Here is an 18,311-nt window from a genome sequence, read left to right on the forward strand (position 1 = left end):
TGCCTTAAACCAATCAGAGTCTTATCTCACATTCCCTTTAAGAGTCAGTTGCATCCCACCATGGTGCATTTGCTACTTTGTAAGTGGAAAAACTGAACCCTTAACTTGCGAGAAAACAGCTAAACAGACCATCTGCAGTGTGAGGATAAAGAATGAGCCTCCTCCATTCAGCCTCTTTACTTTCGCTTCACTTTACTTTTACTCTTTACTTTACTCCTTTACTTTCATGAATAAGGAAACAGTGTTGTACACACTCCACTGAAGACATTCATTATCCTACATATTTAATTTCAGTTGTTAAGCACAAACATTTGTTTCAAAACGGTTTCTAAATTCAGTTTTCATTTCCAGCAAATTAATAAATGAACAATAATAACAAAGTGTGGTCAAAAACTGTTATACCCAAAGACACGTCCTATTCTTATGGCTCATATGGTGATGCAAACTTCTCCAAAACTTGTTTTTTTTTTTAAACAAATATAAATATGTAAATAATAAATAATACTGCTAATAATAATAATAATAACATTATACAAATGCAAATTGTCATAAATAAACTGAAAAAAAGCTCACCAGAGGAGGAGAAGAAGGCAAGGAGGTAGTGGTTTTATATATATGTAGACAATAATAATTTCTGTAACATTTTAATCCTTTAATTTTGTTCATATGTAAAGATATTTGTGTATTGCTGTATGTGTATTAAGCAACGAGTAGGCGTTTGGACCTGCATAGATGCATAACTAACGCGCGCTACACTTTACTTTAGACCAGGTTTCAGTTAGTCAGTGGCGCAGTCTATTTCAGTTGCTAAAAAGAGTAATGCCCCAACAATGTGCCTTGATAAACCTTCTTTACAGACCAGAACACACAAAGTGTACAAACATAGTCCACAAAGTGGCACAAATGGATTTGCTATTTAAACAACGTGACGCAAAACGTGAAAATTAGGGTTGCGCTGGTCTGAAAATATCAACAACTTGCGCCTTATTACGCTGGGTGTATGATAGGGCCCTAATATGCCTTTATTTACTTAATATCATATTTTTAAAGTTAAGTTTATGTATATTTATATTAGATATGGGACTGTTCACAAAATCATCAGTTAGGTTCATATCACGGTTCTGTGGTCATTGTTTTAGGTTTTTTTTTTTTTTTTCATATATATATATATATATATATATATATATATATATATATATATATATATATATATATATATATACACACTGTATATTTACACATGGTATTAGGATCTAACATCATTCCATACACAACACTTTCCTCAATGTCCAGAGATAACCCAAAATGTAGTTGATTTAATTTCTTGATTACAAATGTTAATGTGGTCAAATGTGTTGTTTAAAGAGCTATAAAAGATCACCTACTCTCAGTTTACTAAATCAACATGTGATTATAACACATGGGTTATGACTGATTTTGAGCTGCAGTACATCCTTTTTTGCTTATTCACTGCTCGTAAGCCACATACAGTAGCATTGTTTCATTTAATCAATAGTACTTCTGTGTCACACTGAGCTCTCTTACTGAAAGTGATGCAGAGCATGACGAAATAAGAGATCTTGTTGAAATCCGATCACAGATGGTTACAAGGGGCACAATTAAACACATGTTACCACCAGGTTCACTACCTGTGGTCCTTCTTGACTAAATGCCTGTTGTACAGTATTACCACGCCACATGATGTCCTGGAAAACCCCTCACACATCTAATCAAATCCTATTGGACTGTTTAGATTGAGACGCATTAACAAAAGACTATAATAGGATTTCAAACCACATTCGAAGGATTGGATTGGTGTACTCCCGAGGTGTTGATGTGGTCACAAATTTAACTGAAGTAGCCGTTACACCCAAGGTGTGAGTTATACATTGACAATTGGATGTTAGTTAGCCTTTCCAGTACTGTGAGTTTGTGTAATACATCCGTCTGTAAACTAAATATACAGCTGAAGTCAATATTATTGGCCCTCCTGTGATTTTTTTTTTTTTTAAATATTTGTCATATAATGTTTAACAGAGCAAGACAATTTTCACAGTATTTCCTATAATATTATTTCTTCTGGAGAAAGTTTTATTTGTTTTATTTCGGCTAGAAGAAAAGGTCAATATTATTAGCCCCCTTAAGCAATATATTTTTTTTGATTCTCTACAGAACAAACCATTGTTATACATTGACTTGCCTAATTACTTTAACTTGCCTAATTGACATAACCTAGTTAAGCCTTCAAATGTCACTTTAAGCTGAATAGAAGTGTCTTGAAAAATATCCAGTCAAATATTATTTACTGTCATCATGGCAAAGATAAAATAAATCAGTTATTAGAAATGAGTTATTAAAACTATTATGTTTAGAAATGTGCTGAAAAAATCTTAAACGGAAATTGGGGGGGGGGGGGGGGGTACAGGAGGACTAATAATATACGAGGACTAATAATTCTGATTTCAACTGTATATATTTAATACAATTAAATAAAATTAAATTATCAAACTTAAGTTTTCATAGTTTTGGGGGTTAATGATTAGATGAGACTACAGTAACCTCTGATTGGCTATTTCAGCAGATGACCGATTTTAATATAAAACAATAGGGGGAAAGTTTGCATTTCTGGATCAATAATTGGATGACCATGAAAGGTCGCATTTATTACGGTTTAGCTCCCAAAGGGGGGGCTTTCGTGTGGTTCGAAATACCCACCCCTCACTGAAAAGGTTTAAAATTTGTCCCATACATGAGCTCATTTGTCCTATTTTGACTGATATTCCATCATAAATTGTGAAAATAACCCATCGAAAAAAGGCTTTAAGACCAAACAAAATCCTCTGTTGGCTGTCTCTTTGGTGTGACATCAGCCAATCAGTTTTGGCCAATGCTTTTATTTTTTATGAGTCAAGCATCCAGCTGTTCAGAAAAAAATACAATCGGAAGTGAAGTCATCTTTCACTACTGTATTATTGTTAATAGAGAAAACTTTTATAGGTAACTTTTGTTCTAAATTTTGGACCATTCTTAAAACAAAACAGATAAAAAGGTGTGAAACACCAAAAAGTGGTCTGTATTAAGAATAATTTGAATACTTATTTGGTTAATGTTGTTATCCATGATTTTTTAAAGTGTACTTTTTTTACAAATGAGGCTAGAAAAAGTTCTACATTATTATTGCTATACATTTTTATTATTCAAATGGCCAAATACTGACTGAGGAAAGTTGAATGTGCAGGCTAGTTTGTTATTTTCCTAACAATTGAACAATAGACTACAGTTTTTCATTTCAAACCTTTTTTTTTCTAATGATATTCTGTATTCTTAATCTTAGAATAGCGTATATGCTAAAGCATGCTAATAGGACTTTTAATTTGCCAGTAAACCTGGTTTAACGCTTCCGGTGTATTGTATGCAAAATCGAAAACTTTAAGATCTCTTTTCTTTAAAAAGAATCAGCGATCTCCTATGGCTGAGTGAAATCCGATATAAAGTGGGTCTCAGATTGTACAAGAAGCACTGCATTAAATTACATTTTTTCCACGCCATGTCTTTATAATATGAGCATTTATTTTGCTCCAGTATATTCAATGGAGCTTCTGCGCTAGCCTGTCGACTCTGCTAACCACTGAACTACTGTGCCACATGATCTGTTATAAGGGTGGTCAAATGTATATGTACATTTATCTATTATCTTAATAATTAAGTAAACTATTAAGTGGCTAAACCCCCTCACATATCATGTTTTGATGTCTTTCAGGGAGGTCGAGGGTTAATTAGGAGGACCCTTTTTTATTAACTACAATGAACAATTGAAATATTTGAGTAAATTTACCTTTTGGCTTGATTTGAAGTACTTTTACTGTTTACAATTGTGAACGAAGAAAGGGACGGCTCACCCAAAAAAAAGGAAAATTCTGTTATCATTTACTCTCCCTTCAATTGTTTCAAACTTATTTGACTTTCTTTCTTCCACAAAGGAAGATATTTTGAAGAATGCTGAGAACACTGATCACAATCGATTAATTTGTTTATTTATTTATTCATTTATTTATTTTACAAATTTAAGTAGATTGAACATGAAATAATTAAGTTGTCCTCCCCTCAAAAAATTTAAGAATACTGAGAACAAAAAATTTTTTTTATTTTTTTTATAAATTTAAGTGGATTGATCACGAAATTGTTAATTTGTCCAAAATAATCAAGAATGCTGAGAACACTGTAAAAAAAAAAGCTGGGTTACACACAATTCCTTCATGTTGTGCCAAAACAAATCAATTAATTATTATTTTTTTTATAAACTTAAGTGGATTGAACATGAAATAATTAAGTTGCCAACCCCTCCCCCCCCAATAAAATCAATAAATTTTCTTCTTCTTCTTATTATTATTATTATTATTATTATTATTATTATTATTATTATTATTATTATTATTATTATTTTACAAACTTAAGTGAATTGTTTATGAAATAATTCAGTTGCCCCCCCAAAAAATCAAGAATGCTGAGAACACTGTAAAAAATGCTGGGTTACAGACAATTCTTTCATGTTGTGCCAATACAAATCGATTAATTAATTAATTAATTTATTTTTACAAATTTGGGTTGATTGAACGTGAAATAATTAAGTTGTCACTACTTTGGCTCATTTTAAATTTGTTTGAACAAGCAGCAAAAATCAGTTTTTGAGTGAAAGCAGCAGCTATTGACCTCCATAGCATGTTTTACCAAGTAGTTTTTTTCTTACTATGTGAACATTTTTCAAAACATCTTGTTTTGTATTCAACAGAACAAAGACATTTGTAAGTTTAAACCTTTAAGGGTTAGTAAGTAGTCAAGTTAATAGTTAGTAGTTTTTGGGTGAACTATTACTTACTTTAAGAATGATGTCCCGACTGATTATAACTGAATGCTTTGTGCTGGTCATACATCAAAACCAGCCTAGTGCCTCAGGAAACATTCAAACCCATGAAACCAACCGTGTTTCCTGTCTGATTTTCCAGTCAATAACGCCGGCGTGGGTTTGCTGGGCCCTGTGGAGAGCATCAGCATGGCCGAGATGAAGCGAGTGTTTGAAACCAACTTTTTCGGCACTGTGCGCATGATAAAAGAGGTCATGCCGGACATGAAGAAGCGCCAAGCTGGACACATTATCGTCATGAGCAGCGTCATGGGCCTGCAGGGTAAGCCAGACATGCCAGGCTTTTAAAGGCTGACTGAAACCTTCTGTGTCCAATGGGACAATAGAGGCATTGAGCTGTGGAGCAGATATGGCACATATGGTTTGGGTGACTGTGGGAGGGCAGTTATGTTCACTTGAATCTTATGTTTGTTGAACTCTTCTGCAGGTGTGGTGTTCAATGACGTCTACACCGCCTCGAAGTTCGCCATCGAGGGCTTCTGTGAGAGTATGGCTGTTCAGCTGCTCAAGTTTAATGTCAAGTAAGTGGTTTTGGGATGTATGGCAAGTTTAAAAAGGAGAACAAATATATAAAGTTGAAGTCAAAATGATTAGCCCTCCTGTGATTTTTCTTTGTCAAATATTTCCCAATTGATGTTTAACAGAGAAGCAATTTGTCACAGTATTTCCTATAATATTCTTTCCTCTGGAGAAATCTTATTTGTTTTATTACTGCTAGAATAAAAGAAAAAAAAATTGATTGTATAACATTTATTTTGTTATCTAAGCACTTAAAATTACCATATACATCTCGCACATTCCACTGAATGGAGCTTTTGTGTCGGGTATTTAAATAGTCGGCTGTTCAACAGTACCTGTTTCTACCGGCAGGTGGGAATGGGACTGTTGTTAAAAAAAATTCCGCTACTCATTCATTCATTATAGACCTTTTTCTTAAAACGCAAAATTACCCATTGTGCTTTGCGTGTATGCGTAAGGAGAGTGCTAAGAACTTCCGCTCGGCAGCTGATGCACATTTAAACAGTCACATTTGGACGGCTTTGAAACAATAGTTTTAATCTTTTTTATTAGCTTTTAACATCTTTGAACTAATAGTGCTGTCGATCAGCACCACATCCTAGACTGATCATTAAAAAAAAAAGAGATGTAATGGGATGGAAAACAACTGCTGCGAGGCATTTTTGGCTTGTTGTCAGACAGCATCATCGCTAAAGTCGACATTTTATCTTTCTTTCAAATTTATACAACCTAAACAAAATGTTTGACAAACACACACATAGCCTGTACTGTCCCACTAACACATTGATTAAACAAGCGTCACAAAGTGAAAATAAAATGACATTTTGAAATGACAGAAAAACACAAAACATGGTAAATACTAACGTTACACAACACAAACTAACTAAATGAAACATAAACGGCTCCCGATTAGAATCAACATGCATATCAGCCAGCAGAGTATCAGTAACCGACTTTTATAGGTCATTTTTGTAAATTGCATGACTTACATACCTGTTAAGTTTCATGCCAGTAATCTGGTTTGCTCTATAATGCAGTGAAGTATTGCATGTGTGTGTGTGCGCGCGCATTGAAGAGCCGTTGAGCTAACAGCTGACAGGTTGGGAACACACACACACACTATTTCTGATGGCAGACACGTGAACTAGGAGAACATTTTTCTCTCGTGCTTGAACCACATGACAGATTATAATGGCTTTAACACACACCTTTCAAAGTTGTGTGTCACAAAAACACTCCGTAATCCACTCAAAATGCTATTGAAACCCATTTTCGCATCGCAAATTACCAGTTGTAAACACTGTAAACTGAAGTTCTAAACATTCTACCGGAGGACGCTGGTCGCTATGGCGCCCTTCATGCAGCAGTTAAGAAAAAGGTCTATAAAGTGGAGGAACTATGACATCAATTTGTATGCAAAAACCCGGAAGCGAGTTAGCATTTTAGCAGTTCCGGTTAACCTCGTTCCAAAGTCAATGGGTTTCTTTAATGGGATTTCAGTTAAATCGCTTAAATAAGGTTCGTGGCTAACACAAACACAAAGATAGTTTCATGTTTTATTCTACGACATAAACACATCAGTTACATCACACTCTTGACTTTTTAAATCGGTTATGCTTCTTTAATAAGACGGTTGCTATCAAGTTGCTAAATGGGACTACAGGTGGTGTCAGAGACATTATATGTCATTGAGATGAACTGTTCCCTGTCTGGAACGCAGCCCGCTTTCGTTGGGCATTTGGATTTGTCTGTTATTTAAGTATTCTCATAAAAAGTATTTTATAGTTTGTAGTATGTTTTCTAATTGGGAAATCATATTGTGTGTAGATAATGACTTCATATTGTGTGTAGATAATGACTTAACTTGTAAAGACAGTCAAGACAGATTAATTTGTTGATCCTTTATTTTAATTAAACAATACAATGGGGCTACTGCTTACCAGTGCATCCTTTCTCTTTCCTGCTCTCAGTAATGCAAACGTGTGAATAAATGTGTAAAAAAAAATACATACATTTTAACTGTTATTTTAACGTGATCAATTGATTTTTCGTCGTTTTTTTTTCTTCATCTGAACACATTTAACTCTGTCATAACTGCAATATTTACACTCATCCTTAAAATGTATAGCATATGTCAGTGTATAGGCTGCTTTTCGCTGTACTTCGTGGCAAAAAAAAATTGCATGTTGTTCTCTATCCATGATGGAACTTGCAGGCATTTGATAGACTTGTCCCTCATGCCTCATTTCTGTCATCTGTTACTAACGTAAGCGTGCTGTATGCATGCGAGCGATACCCTTATTTAAATATGTCTTATGATAATACTATGTAGGCACATTTAGAGATACAGTTTTAAAACTTTTACAGTAACCGTAAAGCAAAACAAAATGTATTTCCCACATAAAAACTATCCAAAAGGCAGGTAGGTCTATGTGTTTCTGCGTATTTACTTGTTTATAATATAGAGTGGATTATAATATAACCTAGAAAGTAAATCTTTGTCATGGACCATATTTCTAAATATAAGCTTGAATAGTTGTTGTTAGCAGGGTAGTGCTGACGTCTCAGGCGAGCGCCTTGAAGGCACTGTAGTCAATTTATAGCCTAATGTTAGCTTTTCAATTCTTGCATTTGAATTTAAGATCCAAAAAGTAATAAAAGTTATATTTTCATGTGAGGATTATCCTGCTGGACAAAACGTGTAAGTGTAATCAATAGTGTTTGAACACAGAGCTCATTATTTGCAATCTTCGAAAAGCCAATGGGAAAATCCTATTGGGATTTTATCGAGGGAACCAGTTTTATGCTAGCAGACGATTAGCCTACAAGGTGACGTCATAGATCCTCCACTCTATTTTGATGAGGTAATAATGATATTAGACACATATAGACCATTTCAACACAGAACACATATAGAACACATATAGACCATTTCAGTCATGTTAATGGTCAATTAAAGCCTTTTTATTTTTATTAAACTTCTTTGAGACCAAGCTCCTTATCCCTTTTGACCCTAGCAACGCCCCTGCTGTCATCATGTCAAAGATGAAAGAATCAGTTATTATAAATGAGTTATCAAAACTATTGTTTAGAAATGTGTTTTAATAAAATCTTTCTTAAACAGAAATTTGGGAAAAGAAATATACAGGGGGCTAATAATTGAAGAGAGCTAATAATTCTGACTTCAACTGTATATTGAGGTCTAACTTCAACTTCTTTATTTATATAGCACATTTAGCTGCAAGTTGAATTGCCGATAGTGCTTCACATAACACATAGAAATGTACAATATTCAAGTACAAACATTAAATTAAGAACATTCAACAACAAGCATTTCTTAAAGTACATCAAATGCTAAACTGAACAAATATGTCTTTGACTTTGACCTCTAAAGATGATGCATCTCGAATATACAGAGGATGACAATTCCATAATTTTGGTCCTACTGTAACACAGCAAATTCAATTTTGTTTTCTTTAGATTTTTTTGTTTGGACCTTGGAACAGTCAACAATGACTGTTTAAACAAAAAAAAATTTAACTGAGATTTATACATGACACGAGAGTTGAATAAAGAGTATTTTCATTGGGGTATGGATTGATAGTATCAGGCAATAATTGGCTGAGATATTATTTGACTATCTGGAATCTGAGGGTTAAAAAAGTCTAAATATTGAGAAAATCGCAGAATGTATAAATGTTCACTACTCAAAAAATAAACACTTACACAACACAATGTAACTCCAAGTGTTCCCTTTATTGTTTTGAGCAGTATATATTTTTACATTAAAGTTGCATTTAGTGGTTTAGTGTCATAAAAAGTACCATTTAATAATTTAAGTCATTACAATTATATACAAAAAAATAGCATTTTGAATAGAAAGTCAAATTGCAGTGTTTCTCCACCAGAGGGCCAAAGCACGCTTGTTAACAAGAAGACATAAAGATATGTAAATTAATAAATTGTTAATAAACTATTAATAGCCAGTAATATCTTTTTAGTTGTAAATTTGACTAACAGTTAGAAAATACATTTTTGTGTTTATTAACCTTTTTTGGTGTTGGTGTTCACACTCACTTTATATGAACTATTAACAGATTCCACCTTAAATCTTAAAAATCTATTTGTAAATGTGGATAATATAATATAATATAATATAATATAATATAATATAATATAATATAATATAATATAATATAATATAATATAATATAATATAATATAATATAATATAATATAATATGTGTAAAACATATTTCAGAGTAATTGACAGTTTTGATGGTGGTGACCTCTGTGGTGACCCCTGATACAGCAGGAAATAATCCAAAGAAAAGTGAGTAATATAATATAATATAATATAATATAATATAATATAATATAATATAATATAATATAATATAATATAATATAATATAATATAATATAATATAATATAATATAAAATAAGCTATAGACACATTGTAAATTGTTAATTCATGGTAAGTATTTTTTATATCATGATTATTTACATTACAACAAATTATAAATAATCAAACAACTTCTATTGTAAAATGTCATCAGTATATTTATATTCAGTCATCGCATTTAATTTTATTCCTACATAACTTTTGTCTTTTTTAAACAATACCATTCTGAAAAATGTATTTGTATATGTATTTGTATTTTTTGTTTCTTTTTTATCCCTTAGTAACTATTAATTATGTTTCTTTTAAAGAGCATACATTTCTTGAAATTTCCTGAATCTTGTGTCATGGTTAATTCATTAAATATACCAATGTTCACAGTTCTAGTTTATACAAGTTTTAAAAGCATCATCTTTGTTGCTTAAAGTAGTAACACTGTAATTATCTTAAATGGGTTGATATTTGAATATCGTGTTTGACAATGGGGGACTTTACACTAAAGAAATATTATTGAAAAGGTCTATTTTTTCATATACTTAACCCTTGTGTAGTGTTCAAATTGACTACCCTATCATTATGTTGCTGGCTATTTTTGCCCCATTGACTTTCATTAAAACCACATTTTTTGATTGCAAAACTATGACACCATACAATCATGCATTATTAATTGATAGTGTTTTTTCCTGTTGGAAAGAGGTAAAACTATTAATTTTTACTGTCGATCATCAGTTGGCACCATTAACACTTTAGATAGGCCTGTGCAAAAAAAAAAAGCGTTTGCCTTTTATATTGAGTTCTACGGAGTAAAACAATAGCTTATAGTGTGCGTGCATAAATACACACTTATTAAGTTTACTATGTTCTGAGAGCGGAGCTGCTTATTTTTTATTTTCTCAAACATATCGAAGTAACTGCGCAAAGGTCTCGCTCACACTCTCAAACATGTGCACACATGCACGCACATACTATACTCCATATAACCATACACTTTTAAGCCAGAAACTAAGCTTTTTTTGCATATCAACTGATGATCGACAGTAAAACTTACAAATTTTACCTCTTCCAAACAGGGAAAACCAGTAACAATCAAAAATGTATGATTATATGGTGTTGTGGCAAAAAAAAAAAAGTGATTATAATGGAAGTCAATGGGGCAAAAACAGTCCCCAACATAACGAAAGGGTAGAAAGTTTACCCAGAGTATATTGTTCAGTTGTTGAAAGCATTTTCTCAAAATATAAGTCAAAATAAGAGTTATTCCAAAAAATTGTGGCCAGAATAAGCCTTAAAATCCCCCCAGAGTCAATGAAAACATCCCCAACAGCACATAAGGGTAAAGGAATAGTTCAACATTTCTCAGTATATCTTCCTTTGGGTTCAACAGAAGAAAGAAACTTGTTAAAGTTTTAAACCACTTACATGTGAGTAAATAGTGCAGAAATGTAAAATTGTGAACTAGCCCCTTTTATTTATTTATTTTTATTCATTTACAAAGCACGAAAACACTCTGCACTTGGCGTAAACAAGTTTTTATAGTCTTTCTGGCAGCGCTAATGTAACATTCCATCTCTCTTCTCCAGATTGTCTCTGATTGAGCCAGGCCCGGTGCACACAGAGTTTGAAACAAAGATGATGGAAGAAGTAGCCAAGATGGAGTATCCTGGAGCAGATCCAGACACAGTCAGATACTTCAAGGATGTGTACGTCCCATCATCCATTGACATCTTTGAGGCAATGGGACAAACCCCAGATGACATCGCTAAAGTATGTGCCACCGTTTAACAGTAAACTTTACACTGCACTTTAAACATTTAAAACTAGAACCACCTGGATAACATTTTTCCGTGGTTGTTTTTCAGATTTACAACAAGTCGCTTAGTCATTAACTTTCAAACTGAAAACTAAGGCTGATGATTTTTGCAACTTTCTGTTCTATTTAGATACAGTTTAAAAAGCGATTAGTTAATGCTACTTAAAAATGTGAGTAAACACAGTGCTTTCAGAGCAATTTGTTAACTTTACTTTAAAAAGATAGTAAAAAAATCTCACTATTTACTCACCCTCAAGTGGTTTTAAACATTTATGAGTTTCTTTATTCTGCTGAATGCAAAAAAATCTATATAAGATTATATCAAATTAGCCGATATGTTGCTTTTTTTTTAAATGGTTTGGTCACATTTTTAAAGGCGGCATGAAACCGAAGTTAAGATTGTCCTTTCTTCCCTTTTTGTGAAAAAAAATAGTAGGGTGGCGCATGATTTCAAACTTGTTGGAGGATGGGCTTTGCTAACAAAATGGAGACAGATTGACAATGATTGCCCCTCCCTAAAGGACTGAAAGCCCCTCCCTAAAAGACTGATTGCCCCACCCTAAATTAATGATAGCCCCTCCCTAAAGGACTGATAGCCCCACCCTAAAGGCATTCCATGTGACCGAACATGGGAACTAATTGGATTGGGGGATAGACTTTGCTAACAAAATGGAGACAGATTGACAAATGGAGGAAAAGTAGAGCAGAAACAGGATGCGCTGATTGCCCCTCCCTAATGGACTGATTGCCCTGCCCTAAATTACTGATAGCCGCTCCCTAAAGGACTGATTTCCCGACCCTAAATTACTAATAGCCCTCTTTAAAGAACTGATTGCCTTGCCCGAAATGACTGATAGCCCCTCCCTAAAGGACTGATAATCCCACCCTGAAGGCATTCCATGTGACCAGAATATGGGACTCAGTTGGATTGTTGGAGGATGGGCTGACAAATGGAGGAAAAGCAGGGCAGAAATGAGATGCGCTGATTGCCACTCCCTAATGGACTGATAGCCCCTCCCTAAAGGACTGACAGCCCTGCCCTAAGGTATTCCATGTGATCAGAATATGGGATCAAAATCTGGGATTTGCTAACATAACGGAGACAGATTAAAAAAATGGAGGAAAAGCAGGACAGAAACAAGATGGGCTGATTACATCTCCCTAAAGTACTTAAGGCTTTTCATGTGACCAGAATATTGGATCAAAATCTCGGCAAGTGTATCATAGTTGCGGACATGTTTAAACAAAAATTAACATTGTTGTAAAATTATAACTCGCAAAAGCGAAATGAACCAATGAACCAAATATGAAAATATGTTTAGAATTACATTGCACTGAAAACTGAAGTTTTCGTTTTCTTTATTGCAAACAAATTAAGTTTTTCACTAATATTTGTGTGCTTACAGGCTCTTCCCCTTCACTCTTGTTCCACATCCTGCGCTTGCATTTTCAAAAGATGCAATTCGAATTTCATTTAAATCACGGGCAGGCTTCATTGTCATGATTGGTCCACTAGTCGAAATTGACAGTTGCTCCTCTAGCCAATCAGACAAAGGAGGAGTGGATGTCACACCAATGCAACTTCTGGCTACTCAGTGTGGCAGATGTGCATTTGCAGGTTTTAAAAAGGAGGCTTGGCATCCAACTCCACTCCTAAACCCAACCCTCATTGGGGATCAGCAAATCGTACTAAATTGTACAAACGAGATCGTACGAATTAGCCACTAAATCAAAAAGTTACAAATTGTCATGAGATTTCTTATTCTGCATTTAGTTTTTGCTTTTGCGCATCATAATTTTACACGTCATCTCAATTTTTTTAATTTACTCTTATTAGATTTCAATCCATGACCACAATAAATTTGGCAGGATTTTGATCCTATACCCAAAGAGAAGTCATTTCGAGGAGGAAGAGAATGTTATGGAATTTGATAATAGATCATGAGGGCAAATTAATTTTAACAAAATAATGAAGTGCATTTATCAATTATAAAAAACTATATACCCTACATATAAAAAATAAGAAGAGTACATTTTGATTTCAAACCGGCTTTACTTAAAGATATCTATAAGCTAGTGTGCTTATACAGTGACAAAATTTGCGGATATAAAACTGATATAAACATGTAAAGCTTGTAGTTTCTCACTTCCGCCTATATGGAGCAACAATTTTTTTTTTTTTTTTCACGTCACCTCAAACTACAGTTTCTCATCAAATCATAACCAATTAAATGCTCTCTAGTGTCTGACATGCCCCACCCCCTCAAGATGCTTCCTGGTTGCTTTTCATTTGATGCACTTGAGCTCAACCACTTGAGCTCAGAGCGGTGATGAAAAACAAAACCCTATTGGGTGTTTTTTTTAAATGAGGAGGAGCTACACTATGACCCACCCTCACACCCTAAGTGTTGCCAGATTGAGCGGTTTTTGAATTTGATCGTGCGGGTAAAAAATGGCTTTGGCAGGTTGACAAAATTTGGCACGTTTTGAAACCAACCTATTTTATATGCAACTCATTTAACAAAACATAACTGTGTGCTCCTACTCCATTTAGTTGTGACCAGTGTATTGACCTTAATCTTCAATGCGGAAGCGCGCTCGTTTTTGCGATTCAACTTCCGATTCAGCTGCCTATGGGAGAAATGACAAGGAATAATAAATGGCAAAAAACGGTCAAACTGCTTGCTTTACAAACAAGTGTTTGCATAACTATACAGACAAAGCAGAATAATATAAGAAGAAAACATCAGTTTGCAACATCAAGCAGCAAAACGTCTAAAAATGAATTGAAGTAAATGAGATCGGAAGTCTCGAGCCAACAAGATTCGAATGGCTGTGCCTGCTCGTACGTGGAGAATTAGGTGAATAGCACAAACCATTTGGGCCCACCCGCAAGAGGTGGTGCAGGAAAGTTGTATCAAAATCTGACTCCCTGGACAAATCTGCCTCCCCTCACGTGCACGTGCATCACCTGCAGTTAAACTCACAACGTTTTATCAAGACACTTTTATCAATAATATTTTTCCGCAATTAACAGCAAGAACAAACCTAGAAGCATTGTCTGATTGACAAGCAGCACCTAATTATGTTCAAAAGAATAAAATGCCAAATGGGACGAATCCCGTTTCAAAAGTAAAACATACTTTAATTCAGTGGTTCCCAACCACTGAAGAACCACCAGCTCTGCATTTTCAATGTCTCCTTAACCAAACACACCTGATTCAAATCATCAGCTCATTAGCAGAGACTGTAAAGGGTGCAGACAAATAAGACATCCAAACCATGCAGTGCTGGAGGTCCTCCAGGAATGTGGTTGAGAAACACTGCTCTAATTGGTAGTGTAATCTACACAACAATACGATCAGTGTGTGAGTGAGAGGGGGCAATGTTTCGATGTGATCTGGTTATGTTGTGGTTCTATGACTGCTGGAGTTGGTTGCTGTATGGTTAAAAATTATGACAGTTAAATGAACTAGGTTAATTAAAATTAGATAAAAATATTAATCTAATATTTTGGGTGTTTTTGTGCTGGTTTTGGACAGCTTTTGGGATGTAAAAAGTCCTCTATATCTGGCAACACTGTTGAGATTACTGTACATCAAATAAAAATGCATATTCTCAAGCACTTCATTGGTCCCTTAAGTAACTAGTCACTTTTTACAGTGTAAATATATATTCAAAACTGAGCCTTTATGAGCATCAGCAGGTCAAATTAACCTATAATGCCTTCATTATTGCTGTATTTTAGTGCCACTTATGTTTTAGTGTTTCATGTTGCTAGGCAACGCCTTTCACCCAGTGAGATAGCAGCAATCAGTTTCACTCTCAATCGATAAAATAAGGATGCCAATCAGGTATTAGAGGCAATAAATGCCACATGTTGATATATCCACCCTGGGTCAGCTCAGCACCAAAATTACAGACTAAAAATAATCATTTTATGACCAGCAAAAGTTTTAGCAACATCTAAACAGCATGCATGGGTAAAGTTTACCCACTGATGATTTTTAGCCATACAATGACTCCTTGTGGTTCTGGTGAGTGTGATTTTGCAAAGTATGATGTGGTCTTGGATTAACATCTATGTTGGTCTTGGAACGTAATCGACCTAATCCCTAATCTTAAACCCAACCCCATTCCCAATAACTATTCCCAAAATCAAAGAATAGTTGGAAAACAATGATGTAGAAGCTAGGGTGTAGATTTGCTCTCGACATTGGTGGTCACCTTCAGTGCTCAGCATATGCAAGTACACCCCTCATAATTTTCTCATTTAAATTGCTAATTTTTAAAGGAATTTATACAATATTATATTTGTGCATATGCATTAGATTAGCCAGTACTAAAGCCAAATCTGGAGCTTTTCTAACAAAACAACTTATGATAGTGGTCCAAAAACTAATCTTCAAAAATTGAAGAGAAATGAAAATTTTCCAAAATTTGTTGAAATTTTGTAGTTTGTAATTTTTTCCTCCAATATTTTCCTTGACTTTAAATGTATTATCTTCCTATTTCTAAAGACGTTTGGTGACTAAAACATTGTTTTGATAAATATATCTGTTTAATAAATCTGTTTTGTTAAAATGCAACAAAATATATTACCTAAATTCACTGAGAAATGGATAAAACTATTCATTTCTGAAAATGGGGTGTACTCAGTTATGCTGAGCACGGTACATCCCTATAGCACATGCATAGAATAGAACAAATTCTGTTTTGAACTTTTTAAAAACATGAATAAAGGCTTTAAATGCTTAATAATATGAATAATAATTAATGAAACACATGCCATGCTGCAAAAGTCAGTTTAAGTGATTGTACCGCAATCAGGCTTTGAGGAGGAATGAATATAGAGAGAGAGTTTTATCCTGATTATTATTTTTCATAATCATGAAAGCCAAAATCAAAACAGCCTTGTTTAATATTATTTTGGTGGACTCCAAGCAAACATGACTCTTTGAAAACTACTTTACTGTCCACATCTTGTACAGTAAAGAAGGACTGGAAAATGTCCTAGTTTTGATGCTTCTCACGTCCAAACGTAATTACAGCTGTCATTAACAGCATAAATAGACTTAGCCAATCACACTGTCCTTATGTGTTTGTGGAAGGGAGGACCGGAGAAGAGAACGTGAATCAATTCTTTCCGCAAGAGTTGACTGAGCATTATATAATTTTGAAGGTGATTAAATAATTGGTGGGTACAATTCAGTAATTGCTGAATATTGGTGGGGACCCCTGTGTAGAAGTACATAACCCTAATTGTAAGCCTAAACTGAACATAAACTTATTCCCTAATTTTGATCAGCCGATTGAAATGTTTTTCCAGGATCAGCATACTGTAGATGTTGATCCAGGAACATGTTCTGCTTGGTGATATCACACTGTGGTTCTACTCTTAAATCTATTTAAATGTCTGTGCTATTTGTGTGTGTGTATAAACACTAAATCTGTTACCATTATTCACCAGTGCACCAAAAAAGTGATTGAAACCAGCCAGCCCCGATTCCGCAATCTGACCAACAGCCTCTACACACCCATTGTAGCCATGAAATATGCTGATGAAACCGGAGGTCTGTCGGTGCACACCTTCTACAATCTGCTCTTTAACTTCGGCTCGTTGATGCACATAACCATGAGCATCCTCAAATGCCTGACATGCAACTGCCTGCGCAGACGCACCATTTCTCCAGACTGAAGAGGGCAGCAGCGAGTCACATTTCCCTCAGTTAAACCAGCACTCAACATACTGGAGAACGCAATACCTCATCGGAGTTTTCCACGTTAAAACACACAAATTCTCTTGTATTGTGTTAGTGTGAACGCTGAAGTTCATCTAAACATCTCAGTTACTGTCAAACCAGTAGATTGGTTAGGTTATTACCATGATGAAGTATTTTACATGTGCATAAAAATGATAAATGGAATCAAACAGTGCAAAATGACAGATCAGTTCAAAAGCTAATTGTGATGCTTATGATGTTCATGATTCAAGTGAGAAGTAATCACATAGCTGCCTTTTTTGTACTAATGATTCACATGGAAATGCATCTGATGTTTTATTTGTTCTTTTTTTTTTTCTTTTTAAGTCATTTTTTAATATTAACTTGAACATTTTAGGTGGTCTCGAAGCTCTATTTAAAGACGTGTTGATTCTGAAACTGAATAACTGTAATGCAATTAATTTGCTGAAGTCTGGGTGTGTATTAAAGTATAGTTTGACTTTTTTTATTTATTATATGGCTCTCATGTTCTAATTGTGGTTTTAATTTCCTTGTTTTGAAATACTTTTCTCTTATATTAGCTCCTTGGAGTCTTTAAGTTTAGAAAGAAACTGAAAAAAATTTGTCACCACTGGTAACCACCAGAGGGCGACAGAATACATTAGCAAATTAATGCATGAGTAATAATCTGGGATCTCTGGTCTCATTTATTACTATGGGTGTTTCACCACTTGAAGGCTGAATTCTAGCCAGGCTGCATCCTTTTTAGTCCTAAGTTTTTTTATACAGGACTTTTCTTTTGCTCTCGATTTTTGCACAATAATTTGTGGGTAACTGAAGGTTAGCCTAAACTTGATGCTTTCAAAGCAGATAGGATGAGAATCGAAGGCTGCCTTCAACGATCCTTGATTCATCCCAGCAGACACAGGATGTCA

At 34.4% G+C, this 18,311-nt stretch overlaps 1 protein-coding gene across 1 annotated transcript in view; it reads left to right on the plus strand.

Moving 5' to 3' along the window:
* The window catches only part of rdh8a (retinol dehydrogenase 8a), a 39,738-nt gene extending 21,849 nt beyond the window's left edge, over positions 1-17,889 (plus strand). The window contains exons 3-6 of the mRNA XM_056454093.1: positions 5,004-5,183; positions 5,349-5,442; positions 11,424-11,607; positions 17,124-17,889. Coding sequence (XP_056310068.1) covers positions 5,004-5,183; positions 5,349-5,442; positions 11,424-11,607; positions 17,124-17,351 — 686 coding nt within the window. The 3' untranslated portion in view covers positions 17,352-17,889. The remainder of the gene's footprint in view (positions 1-5,003; positions 5,184-5,348; positions 5,443-11,423; positions 11,608-17,123) is intronic.
* Positions 17,890-18,311: the final 422 nt, after the last annotated feature.

Source organism: Danio aesculapii, chromosome 3 (genome assembly GCF_903798145.1).
Source record: "Danio aesculapii chromosome 3, fDanAes4.1, whole genome shotgun sequence".
Taxonomy (NCBI): Eukaryota; Metazoa; Chordata; class Actinopteri; order Cypriniformes; family Danionidae; genus Danio; species Danio aesculapii.